At 35.1% G+C, this 13,245-nt stretch overlaps 1 protein-coding gene across 1 annotated transcript in view; it reads left to right on the forward strand.

Moving 5' to 3' along the window:
- Positions 1 to 13,245, forward strand: part of RFX6 (regulatory factor X6) — a gene marked incomplete at both ends in the record, with an annotated part of 56,570 nt that overhangs the window by 35,781 nt on the left and 7,544 nt on the right. Inside the window, 8 exons of the mRNA XM_079716376.1 lie at positions 384 to 491; positions 3,999 to 4,076; positions 4,199 to 4,312; positions 6,448 to 6,497; positions 8,868 to 9,027; positions 10,002 to 10,146; positions 11,686 to 11,795; positions 12,752 to 12,869. Of these exons, the coding sequence (XP_079572502.1) occupies positions 384 to 491; positions 3,999 to 4,076; positions 4,199 to 4,312; positions 6,448 to 6,497; positions 8,868 to 9,027; positions 10,002 to 10,146; positions 11,686 to 11,795; positions 12,752 to 12,869 (883 nt within the window). The remainder of the gene's footprint in view (positions 1 to 383; positions 492 to 3,998; positions 4,077 to 4,198; positions 4,313 to 6,447; positions 6,498 to 8,867; positions 9,028 to 10,001; positions 10,147 to 11,685; positions 11,796 to 12,751; positions 12,870 to 13,245) is intronic.

Below are 13,245 nucleotides of genomic sequence, written 5' to 3' on the forward strand. Positions count from 1 at the left end.
ATTTCTGATCCTTTCATATTAAAATAAGTTCAGTAGTCTAAAAATAGATCTTTCAAAACTTATGTCACTAACAAATGTAAACTTGTGAACTAAAATTAAATTTCTAAAAGTTGAGAAAAATCGCAAGTGTCTAAAACTAAAATCCAAAGTATAAGAAAAATATCCACTCTGAAACTATTTATGATTTCGCAACAGTAATTCTGTTGAAATGTCTAGTTTATTCAGTTATCTGATCTAATAAACAGTTACCCAAATCTCCTAACTTGTCATGGTTTGCAGGATGAAAAAGAATGAAATTCTGTAAGTTTCTATTTTGTTAGAATTGTATTTTGGAGCCAAACAATTGATAATGATTTATTTCTTTTCATTTTTCTAAATTATAGGGTGGCTTCACTCGTAAATATTCGCTTAGCTCAAAAACTGGAACACTTCTTCCAGAATTCCCAAATGCTCAACACCTTGTGTACCAAGGATGCATTTCTAAGGACAAGGTATCAATTAAAGATACTTCTCTATTGATTTTCTGATATGTTGGTTCCATATCTCAATTTGCTGGGAATCTCATGGCACTCGCAGGAAATAGAAATCTACATAATCAAACATAATTGACTGATTTATAGGAGGGACAAACATTTACTAACATCGATTAATGACTTTCCAATTAATTATTTACCATCTCCATGATAGTACATAATCAGAAGGTGGTAAAATAAACCTCTAAAGACTAAAGATTATTTTTATTTAAAACTAGTATCGAGGAAGAAAATACTAGAATGTGTCTATCACATGCAATTTCTTTAATTATAAGCGTTATATTTTCTATTAGTTTCATTTAATTTCAGTAACTGGTCATCAAGCACTTCTCTAGGACAGAATTTGTTCCTAGCACTGAGGGGGAAATGCCAAGATGAATGCAAGGACCCCACTCGAAGATTCCAAAGATTCCTCTCCATTGTAAAACTCTGTGCTCTGTTGCAAAATTTGTTGAAAATTAAGGTAGAAACAGTTTCATAAAATTCAGTTTATAAATAAACTTTCAGTGCTTATGTAGTAACGTCTAAAGCTAAATCCTCCTCTATTTCTGAACTTCTAGAGTCATTTCCTGGCTATCTGCTGACTAATAGTAGGATCCATTATTAAATCAGGGCATAAGGATTTCTACATTCTTCTTTCAATTAATGTTCATTTTTTATTAGCATTTGAGGAAAACATCTTTCATAGTAAGTTTAAGTCAGTTCATATTTTGAGGTGCAAAGATAGAGGAATATGATTAACAATGTCTACCTGTATTACTTTAGTAACGGGCTTTTGTAGAAACTAGAAATAAAAATGACACATTGATAAAAAGGTCTATTGATAAATAAGTAGAGATGCACAGCAACTTCCGGTGTTCATTCTAACGACAGACTTACTCTCCCAGTTAAGAACAGGCAAAATATTGAAGATAATTCTCAGATGCTGATTCAAGTCTCCTGGAGTATGTCCACTTCCTACTATTCTCCTCTCCCATCACATTCCTCAAGGTTATCACATCATTTTTTAACCATATAGAAATAATGTGTGATATTATGACTTCAGATTTGAGACACCTCCAGTAGATGTTAACATGTGGCAATTTGTGGGGGAACTTGTGGAAGTCTGCGGGACCTCGGGGAACATAGTTCTTTGGGGGAGGGTGTTGTTGGCTCACCTTTGTGGAGAGGATAGCTTACGTACAAACATATCAAGAAGCTGTTTACTGTGTAAATATACCAGGTGAGGAGGGTAGATGGAGACAGTAACAAAGAAAAAAAAGAGAAGTGAAGAATACGTTCCAATAGTTTATTTCAGCTTCTCTGCTAGTTTCCAAGGACTTCCTTACCTGCCAACTTGAAAAACTGGTCTATAGGTCATTTCTCATTCAGTATTCAAGACGCTTAAATAACCCCTCGTTTCTAAATTCATTCCCAGTCGTCCCCATCATGAGCTCTAGGTACTAATACTCTTTGTCCCTTGAGGACATCTGGGCCCTGCCTTTTACCTTCTTAGCCAGTAGCCAGGCTCCCCAGGTAAGTTGTCAGTTCCTAGAAAGACGGGTGGGGCTGAAGCTAAGCACTTTAAGCACCTACTTTCTCGAGGCAGGAAGGATGGAGCCTTCCTAGGGAGAAGCTGACCCCAGTGAGGGGTGCTGGCTGAAGCTGAGAGGCCTGCTTTCTGCCCCCATCACAGTGTCACTCAGGGCAGTTGCCACCCTTCCCCCACTTGCTCACTGACCTTACTAGAGCTAAGCCTTGCCTCTGCTCCTACCCTCTGTAATGTGGTGTCTATTCTCAGAAAATTGAGCAAAAGTATGTCTATAAAGACTGCAAAGTATGCTACAGTGAAAATTTATTGTCTTAAGACTATGTAAATATTAAATAAAATATCAGTTATAAGATTTAAATTTTTTGATGATTTGTGTATAGGAGAAAAAATTCTGACACAAATAAATGGAAATACTTGTGAAGATAAAAGTTTACTTGTACTTTAGTAGGTTTCAGGGATCAAAGGGTTAATTTTGGACAACAATTATGAATTCCTTTCTATCTTTCATGCTGTCCTTATCCTCATTTTAGAAATATGTCTTGGCAACCTATCTAAAAATATAAAATCGTTGCTTAAAGTAAAGAGCATGTCTCATTTGCATCAATGGTGACATGTCCTGCCAGAGGTGTGTAGTCAGCATACCTCCTTGGAAGTAGATTGGTAATCTGCATGTCATCGTTATACAGCTTTGCGCTAAACCACAAAGATATGTGCTGTCACTGGGCTGCGGGGACAAGTTGGAGAGCAAAGAGTAGGGGCAGGACACCCCCATCATCATGACCACCCTAGATACTATGAAGGTAAAAATAGCTAACAACTGTAAGTTTCTTAACATAAATTATGGATTACTCCAACCACTTTCATGTGTTAATTTATTTAGTCCTCATAACAACCTGACTAGATATTTACTGTTATTATGATCTCCATTTTATAGATGAGGAAATTAAAACACATAAATGTAAAGTAGTTTGCCCAGTATCACGTAGCAGATTAGAGCTAGCATTCAAATCCAGGTATCCTGCAGGCAAAGTTCACACCTCTAACCTCTAAGCCTGTTCCTGTTCACATAGAACACACAACCTGTAACAGGTAGGAATATTTCTAGCTTATGAAATAAAGATGTTTTGAATATGAATATTGATAGTTTGCCAGAATATTATCAAGTTCTAATCCATCGCATATTTTAAAATATGTTTAAGACTTTCTATCTCTGCAATACAAATATCAGTGTAACATGGAAATAAAGAATTTTCATAACAGACATTTAATGTTCAAATCTTTTTTTGGTCAACAAGTCATTTGATATTATTACTAATTTTAGGTAATGTAGTAAAGTCTTATACTTCATACCAGGAAAACTGTTCCATGTGCATCATGTCTCATTTTATCTTCTTTAATACCTTATGAATGATATGTTATTACTACCTTACTCGAAGATATAAAGCTTGGGGTCAGAGACAAGGTAACCCGTGCAAAACAGCACAGTGGAGCTGATGCTCAGTGTTAGCTGACTCCACAACCGAAACGAAACCACTGCACCACACTGCCCAAGCACCTACTTAATAAAACTGTGTGAAGATTTGATGTATTTTACCATTTTACATTTATTTCTCCAATCAAAGGTAATTTTTTTATTAAGCAGAAAACTACAATGTTGCTTTGGCCCATAGTTTCCTGAACAATCAGCTTTTTCATCATTCTTATCACACTGTCCTGCAATTGTCCATTTGCTTGCCTTTCTCCCTTCACAAGGCAGTGTGCTCCTTAAAATAAGAATTGTGCCTTTATTTTTGATTCCTCGGATTGAGCACAATGCTTGGTACATAACATGAACTTTAAAAATGTGTTTGAATATATGAACAAATGAATGCATGAACAAAATGAAGGCAGCACTGAAAGGGTGCTTTTGTTAAGATTTTTCTTCCTTGAAATAGGTTGATACCCTAATAATGATGTACAAAACTCACTGCCAGTGCATCCTGGACAATGCAATAAATGGAAACTTTGAGGAGGTAAGAGTGACAAAGAATGCTTTGCTGACTATATTATGTAAATGTTCTTGTCCTGTTCTTCATATGAGTTCATGTTAAGGAAAATGTTAATATTAATGTACATACGCTTTGCTCTCAACTAGATCCAGCATTTCTTATTACACTTTTGGCAAGGAATGCCTGATCATCTTCTTCCCCTGCTTGAAAACCCTGTTATCATTGACATTTTCTGTGTTTGTGACTCAATTCTTTATAAGGTAAGCTCCTTAGCATGTCAAACATGAACCATATATTTCTTTAAAAAACATTCCATCTAAATTTTGCAATATATTTTCAAAAAATTTGTTATTCCTGGCTGGAGATACACTATTAATTTTTTTTCTGATGAGAAAGCAAGCAGTTTAATAGTGTATATTTAATAGTGAATGTATTTTAATATAAATTTTCATTAAGTAAAGCAAAATCAGTTTCTGTTTACAGCTAAGAATGATTCTAAATGTGACATACTTCCATAAGAACTTAGTTAATTTTTATTAACTGTTTAAGGTGTTTTCAGAGTAAATAACTTAGTGGCTTTTTCACAGTATCAGTGTTTTGGGGAAAGCAGAATTAAGCACTCTTATGGGACTAATAACTTGAAAAATTTGGAAATCTCTAGTGTTAATGCATTAATGACCAATTCTGTTCTTAAGCCAAATAAGAGTCCCTAAGTGTCTAGAGAAGGATCACAAGGATATCGTAAACAAATAGGAGCTGGTTGGCCATCTAGCCAGCCATTCAGCTGGGAAAAAGGTGAAGCTAATTCCCCCAACAGTCTGTTCCCTACTTAGAGCAGACACAGGTCCAAGCTGAGGAAGAAAACTCTATTGCAATCTGGGTATTTTAAAGTGAGTTTGTCTACATTAACCTCCTAAATTGTCAGAAGGAAAAAGAAAAGCTTTCCTTTTAGAACATAATTTGAGTGAGCAAGAAAACCCAAGCTGGAGTCCTGTTAAGTATTTAGGAAGTAAAATCCTTCTAAGTTAGTTGCTGCTGTTTCGTTCTCAACTTTGCAGAGAAGTGAAGCAGAAGCTAGATAAACTCAGACCAGAAGCAACTTTGCACATCAAGCACTGTAGGTGGGTTTGAACCAGGATGAGGGAGCCCATATTTTCATCCTCTTTTCCATTCTTCCTCATCACAGTATAAGAAAATAGAGTCTCTACCTTTAGTTCAAGCTAAAGCTGAAGAAGGACAAAGGACAGCAAGGGTTGTCTCATTTTTCTGGGTCAAATAAGAGTATCATCATTTAGAGAGAAAGAGTTTAGTTTGCACTAACAGATTGTCTGAAGTGTTTAAGACATGAGGAAGTAACCAGAAAGGGGAAAGAAGGTGGTTCTAAGAGTAGGTATAAGAAAAGACCTGGACTCATGCACACACATTTACCAGTATCAAGGTAAAGCTGTTTTGGACTGTCATTCAACACCTCCAAGAAATATTCTTAAAGCATAACTCCCCCCCCGCCACAAATGGTCTATTTCTTTGAGTCCAACACAAAAGTCCAGACTTTAAGTACCGTTACGTGCACAAAGATTTTCCTCCTCCTGGTGGACCCAGGGAGGCACAGTGAGCACTGTAAATAGAGCAGTGTAATATGAGCTTCTGTAAGAGCTTCATCTCATCCCTAGAAAGTGGTCAGCTTTTAGTCCATAAAACTGTACATGATTGCCAAGGCCAGTTCATTGGTAACTAGCATACTGGGCATATACAATACTGTCTCTTGTTTTAGTGTTTCATATACACGGACTACATGTGCATTTTGCTGGTAAGCTGCACAGGCCTTTGTAGATGAGTATCTACTCACGTTTTGAAATATCTTTGAAATATCCAAGAGGACCTCTTGGTCCTCTTCTCCAGGCTGGCGCACTCAGTTTATGAGCCAGCCTAGGGGATCTGTACTGTTCATGTCCTATCTGGTTCCCTATCTCCTTTATTTATCATAGTTTTTCCTGAGCTGGGATCGGTCAGCACTAATTTTTTCTTTTTACTAGTTCTCATCAAGGTCCTACTCACCATATCCCCCACATTTAAGGTTCAGTCTAGCCCTTTATTTTCAGTGTTCTTTATGTTCCAATAATTAGCTCTCTGTACCCGGTACATTCGTGTCACCTGCTTAACTAGCACTGCAGTGCTTCTATATACCCCCGCTCCCCTTGCCTTTTACACACACACACACACACACACACAAAACTTACATATATACATTCATTTTAGAGATAAAAGTATAACTTTCAGAAATGAGTTAACATATTATTCTCTAGAAAGCTAGGAATAAAAAGTAATTGACAAAGAGTAAGTGTGTTTCTATAGAAACATCAAGGATTTATGTTAACTCTCTTTTGCTGTGATTAAGGTTCTAACAGATGTACTCATTCCTGCAACAATGCAAGAAATGCCTGAAAGGTAGGTTCAGTCAATAAAATATGATAGTTGCTTGTATAGGGTTTAACCTTATACATTATAGTAAAGCAAAACATTAAGTAGAAATTCATTCATTTACCAATATTATTTTCCTATTCCTGTCCCTTTGTATGAGCTATAAGAGATGTGCCTCAATTTTTATATTCAAACCTCAATGAACAAAATTGATGGAACAATCCTGAAATCCCTTTAATTTGAGAGCTGCCCACGTGGAAAATAAATATTTAAGTATAGTTGACCTTTAGGTTACTGAGGAAACTCTTCAATGGAAACTGGCTAGAGGGAGATGAATGGGGATAATTGATGGAAAATAATCACAATAATAAAACTGTAAGGAAAATTATTTTATATTTATTATAACTTTGGTCTTAATTGCCAAAATTAGAAAGTAGCATAATGGAATTATCACCTTCTTTTAACAAAGGAATAAGATCGCAAATTGAAATGATGCCTGAAGATTTTTCACAAAGTCTTTTCCTATTGTTCTGATGTGAGAACAATAGGAACTTGAAAAAAAAGCCAATTTTTAAAAAACGAATTCTAGTAAAGTAATGAAATTTATTTTAGTATTTGGGGCACAAATACATACAGGGTGAGCGTAGTTGGTTCTCAATAAATACATGATGATTGATAAAACAATCTTTATTTTTGATTTACCTTTTCCTCTAGACTGGTTTATTTATTTAAATAATAATTGATATTGGCCTGGTCAATAGTTTCTTTTAATTATTAATATGTTGTCTTTAAACATCTAGCCTGAGCTCTGAATTAGGTACACTTAACACTTCTGTGTCACAGCAAAATGGCTATGCTTACATAGTGACAGGCATTCAGCCAGGTAACTAATAGTAATAATAGCTGACTTTTATTAAACACAGTGTGGGATTTGAGACTTACATAAATTATTTCACTTAGCCTGAGAAGTACTATTTATGTATTTATCTCTTAAGTATGCAAGTAGTTCATATTCATTTAGAAAATGAAAAACATGCATAAATGCATTTTTAAAATCACTCATATAAAATAAAACTAAAAAAATCACTCATTGTCTTACCACATTTTTAATGTCTTAGTTTATTATTGTATCTCACAGAATTTTTTCTAGGAATGTTAAAAATGGAATTATAGTACACATACTACTGCACTATAATATGAAAATCTTTCCACATCAACAAATATAGATTAGCATTTTTTAAATGATTGATTGAATAGAAATCCAGCATCTGAAAAATACTATACTTTATTTAACCAATTCCTTATCATTGAACAATTGGTTATTTTTTAATACAACTTGTCAGACTATTCTAAAGTAACTGTTATGATCCAAATTCACAAAGAGGAGCCTGGGAGTACAAAGAAATTAATTTATTTGCCCAGAGTCAGCTGATTTTTAAGAAGCAGAACCTAGATTTTAATTGAGGTCTGTTTAACTCCAAATTCTGCCTATTTTTTTCCCGTACTATGTCACTGCTCCCCAACATATGCTCCATCCTAAATATATTTAGATCTGTTTTGTTGAGATATAATATGTAGATTGTTGATGGATTTATACATTTTTGTATCTTTTCATAATATATACACAACCAACATTTGCAATTTTCTAAATGGGGTCCTCTAATTAGTGTTTGTGGTAATTTGTTCTACAGTTATATTTGGATTATAAGAATATGTTACTAGAAACAAATATTAAATACCTGAAATGGCATTATGATCCCTATGCGTGTCTCTCAGTAAGCCAAAATATGCAAAACCAAGTGCACACTTATCTTTTCCCAGAAATATTTTATAGAAAATGATTGAATTATGAATTAATATTAATAATAAAGTATGTCTTATTGATCACTTTCTGCCTGCCAAGTTTTAGCCTGAACACTTTCCATGAATTATTTCATGTAATCCTCATAATAATCCTGTGACATGGATACTATTCTTTCTTTTTTTTAAATTTTTTTTTTTTTGATGTGGACCATTTTTAAAGTCTTTATTGGACTTGTTACAATATTGCTTCTGTTTTATGTTTTGGTTTTTTGGCCACGAGGCATGTGGGATCTTAGCTCCCCGACCAGGGATTGAACCCGCACCCCCTGCACTGGAAGGTGAAGTCTTAACCCCTGGACTGCCAGGGAATTCCCTGGATACTATTCTTAATCCTATTAACAGATGAGGAAACTGGACCTTCAGGAGACTGAGTATTTTGACCAAGATGATAAATGGCAGACCTAGGCTGACTTCAGTCATGTTCTTGGAATCAAAGAGTAATAATATACCTCCATTAAACTGCTTTTATTTAATGCATTTTGAACTACTTAGCATTTAATACAGAGTTTTTTGTTCTTTGGGGTTTTCTTGTAGCTTATTAGCAGACATAAGAAATTTTGCTAAAAATTGGGAACAATGGGTTGTTTCATCCTTGGAAAATTTGCCAGAAGCTCTAACTGACAAGAAAATACCTATTGTGCGAAGATTTGTATCATCTCTGAAACGACAAACATCTTTCTTACATCTTGCACAGGTATGTTGGTAAGCCAAGAGTATTTGAGTCACCAAATAAAAACATGATTTTTATCATTTTTTGGTGATTTGAGTCACCAAATAAAAAATCTGATAGCAAAGACTGGGGAACTTTCAGAGATTGGAGACTAAGTAGACAGCAATTAAATGCAACATGAGATCCTAGAGTGAATGCTAGAACAGAAAAAGGACATAAGTGGGAAAACGGCTGAAATTCGGTAGTTTAGTTAGTTTAGTTACTAATATTGTACCAGCGTTACTAGTATTGTACCTGATTTTGATAATATACAATGGTTATGTAAGATGATGACATTAGGAGAAGCTGGATAGAGAGTATGTGAAAATACTCTGCACTACTTTTGCAACTTTTTTGTAAATTTTAAACTATTTCAAAACAGAAAGTAAAAAAAGAAAAAAACCTTTTGAATGAAATGTAAAATGTAAAACTCTTATTTGCCAGATGAATTCAATTAATAAATGAATCCAATTAATAAAATTAATAGGTTATGGGGAATGAGCCCGTGTGATGTTGTGAAACCCACAGCACATTTTAAACTACCTCTAATTTAGTTCTCTTAAATAGGGAGAAAAAAGTAATTCTTAAATTAGAGTTACATGTTTGTATATTGTTAAAATATATTTGCCCTCTCCTCAAATGATCCTTTGCTTTATGAAGGTTTCTAGCCCCCTAAATTTTGAAAGACTAGCTTGGGATAGTTCCAGATAAGAAATTTAACATTGTGAAATTCTTATTTTATGACCACGGGTAAAAAAAATTATTTTCTTATTCCGAAAATAGTTTTCAAACCTTTAACAGAGATGATCATGAATCTCAGCTACTCCTTTTAGTTTTAAAATAAAAAGAGTTATTTATGATACTTTTCTCTCAAGGAACTATTTCTCTAGAAGTTAAAATTTTCTTTAAATGGAGGATCGGTGATATAATTTAGTGTCTTTTTTACTTTCTTTATGGAGATTGCCAGACCAGCTCTTTTTGACCAGCATGTCGTGAATTCTATGGTATCTGACATTGAAAAGGTTGACTTGAATAGTATTGGATCTCAGGCCCTTCTCACCATTTCGGGCAGCACAGACACTGAATCTGATATCTACACTGAATGTAAGTCTTCTCTTTTTGTTTAGGGCAGGGTCTCCCAACCTCAGCACTATCGATGTCTTGGGCCGGATATCTACCTCTTTGATAGGGCAGTGGGACTGTCCTGTGTATTGAAGGATGTTTAGCAGCATCCCTGGCCACTATCCCCTATATGCCAGTAGCAGTCTCCTCCGAGTTGTGACAGCCAAATATGTTTCCAGACATTCCCAAATGTCCCCTTGGACTACAAAATCATATCTGTTTGAGAAACTCTGGTTTAGAGAAATACTTTTAAGTTTAGAAATTGGTCTCTATTTTAAAACAGTTGTACTTATTGATTGTGAAAAACCTAGAAAATATAGAAAATATTAAGAGGAAAATAAAAGCCATCTATAATCTCATTGCCTAGAAATAATCCAAATAGAAAAAACCTGGGAATAATCAAAACAGTTTTGAGAGTTTTCTTCCAGTTTTATATTACTTGCATACGCATTGCCATGCATTTTGCACTCTTGGCATCATATGGTGTATAATGCATACCAAAATGATATCTCAATGCAATACTGTTTTTCAAAGCCGAAATGCCCTGCTTAGGTTTGGACAATCTGACAGAATTTACCAAGCCAGTACGTGTGACCGGACAACCAGGTTCCATTTCCCAGGGATAACAACCCACTATTTCTCCCATCATTCCTCTCTGAAAACACCAAAAAATGCAGCCTCCTATAGGCTACAGCACACTGCTCTCTGGGGACAGTCCAACCTCAGTCCTGCTTTCTGTTTCTTAACATAAAATTATATTACCCTTTGGGATTCAGTAAACCTCAAACTCTTTAATAAAATGATAGTCCTTAGGGCTTCCCTGGTGGCGCACTGGTTGGGAGTCCGCCTGCCGATGCGGGGGACACGGGTTCGTGCCCCGGTCTGGGAGGATCCCACGTGCCGCGGAGCGGCTGGGCCCGTGAGCCATGGCCGCTGAGCCTGCGCGTCCGGAGCCTGTGCTCCGCGGGGGGAGGGGCCACAACAGTGAGAGGCCCACATACCGCAAAAAAAAAAAAAAAAAAAAAAATGATAGTCCTTAACTGCCCCTTTAACTTTTACATGCTAAAAGATTATTTATTTAAGTGGCTCAATTCTGCAGAGCAGAAGTTAATTTTTGCTAAAGATAAAGGATATTTCAGAAAGCAGGAAATCAACAAGTCTAGCTTAGTTCAGTCATTAGGCTTCAACTAATCTGTTACATTTAATGAAAGCATTGCATTAAAAATGAATAATCATCTCTACTGATAACAATTCTTCCCTAGTATATAGTATATAAACCTGCATTTCAATATATACCAAAACATATACACTTATGATTAAAATTTTGAAGAGTAAAGAACTAAGGATTTTTTGTTAGTTTCCAGGATATGAAAATAATTTCTTTAACACATTTAATTTAATCTACCTGTCTTGCCCTTTTATTCTATAAAATTATTAATGATTTCTACTTTTAGGTTTCCTCTTGGGTTCAAAGTAGTGTGCAATATTCTGCTTTTTTTTTTTTTTCTTTTTACCTGGTAGATGACTCTATCACAGTGTTCCAAGAACTGAAAGATCTCCTTAAGAAGAATGCCACTGTGGAGGCTTTTATTGAATGGTTGGATACTGTGGTAGAGCAGAGAGTTATTAAGGTATTTTTCAATGACATATTCAGAAAATAAAATTTTGTTAATAGTAAATGCTAAACTGGCTGTAATTTCTTGAATGGTGGGGGATGGTGATAGGCTGTGTGTAATAATGCTTTGAAAAGCTTTTGAAACCCTAGCAATAAGAGAAGTCAAATATCAAGATTAGAAATATGGCAGATTTGAGAGCACTGGGCACAGTTGCAATTCTATTTATCGTTTTTTGACAGACTACAAGACACTATTCCTTCTCTATCAGTCAATAAGGTTTCAGCTGTGTAACATCAGTAGTGAAAGATAAACTTAGAAACTGGAAAGAGCTGGCCCTTTTCTTAAAAAGCACGTTTTCATAAAAGCTGACAGAAGATATGGTTTTAAGTATTTACATTTTTAAATTCTAGGAGCTCAGTATTTTGTGTTTTCATGTGGTTTCTTCAACTCTTTCAGTTAACCTTCAAGTCATCCATCATGAAACAAGGCCATAAGAACAAATATATCCATCACCAGTTGGTGTTAGCCATTCCATATCAAGGAAACTAGTTATAGTGTAGGGACTTTTTTTCTGGAAGGAAAACAGATTATCATTCAGGACCAGAGAAGTCAGAGTTAATCATTCACAGAAATATATAACCCTTCCTTCACACTTCGCCTTCTGCTTTTTTTTAAAGCTCTGTCAAAGGAAAATTAAGAGAGAAAATATTTTGTAAATTATTTCATTTCGTTGTCCAATTTATTAGGTAACAAAACCATATAGAATAAAGATCTATTAAACTGAAAAATGATGGCAAAGCCAGATGAAAATTAAAATCCCTAGACACATCATTTTATATGATAAAATAAATGGCATGCCCTGTCAATCTGTCCATTTGTCAGACAGTTTTTCTACCTCTTGATCTTACGTAGGAAGCATGTAATAATGAAATGACAGATTTTATAGTTTCATTTTGTTCCTTTACTTTTAGACCAGCAAACAAAATGGAAGATCATTAAAGAAGAGGGCTCAAGACTTTCTGCTAAAGTGGAGCTTTTTTGGTGCTCGAGTAATGCATAATCTCACCTTGAACAATGCATCTAGCTTTGGTATCTTATGTGCTTTATAAAACTCTTCTTAGGTGAATTACATCATTCATTCCTCAGTCACATTTCCTATCAATTTTTAAGCATGTGGCACTGTCATTTCTCAAATTGGACTCTTGAGCCAGTAGAGAATGTTTGGTTTTAGCCTGGGTTTTGTAGTCAGACCACTTGCAGAGTTAAATCCTAACACTGCTTCTCTTTGGCTTGGCTTAACCCAAGTTAGGCTGCTCATTGTAGAAATGGGAGAATATTTCTTTCATTGGGTTATATAGGCACTTGAGTGACGTGATATGTATAAAAATACATTGCCAGAACCTGGTAAACACAATAAATAGCAGCTATAACCGTTACACTCCATCAGTGCCTAGATAAATTTTCT

The sequence above is a fragment of the Hyperoodon ampullatus genome (genome assembly GCF_949752795.1).
Source record: "Hyperoodon ampullatus genome assembly, chromosome: 12".
Classification (NCBI taxonomy): Eukaryota; Metazoa; Chordata; class Mammalia; order Artiodactyla; family Ziphiidae; genus Hyperoodon; species Hyperoodon ampullatus.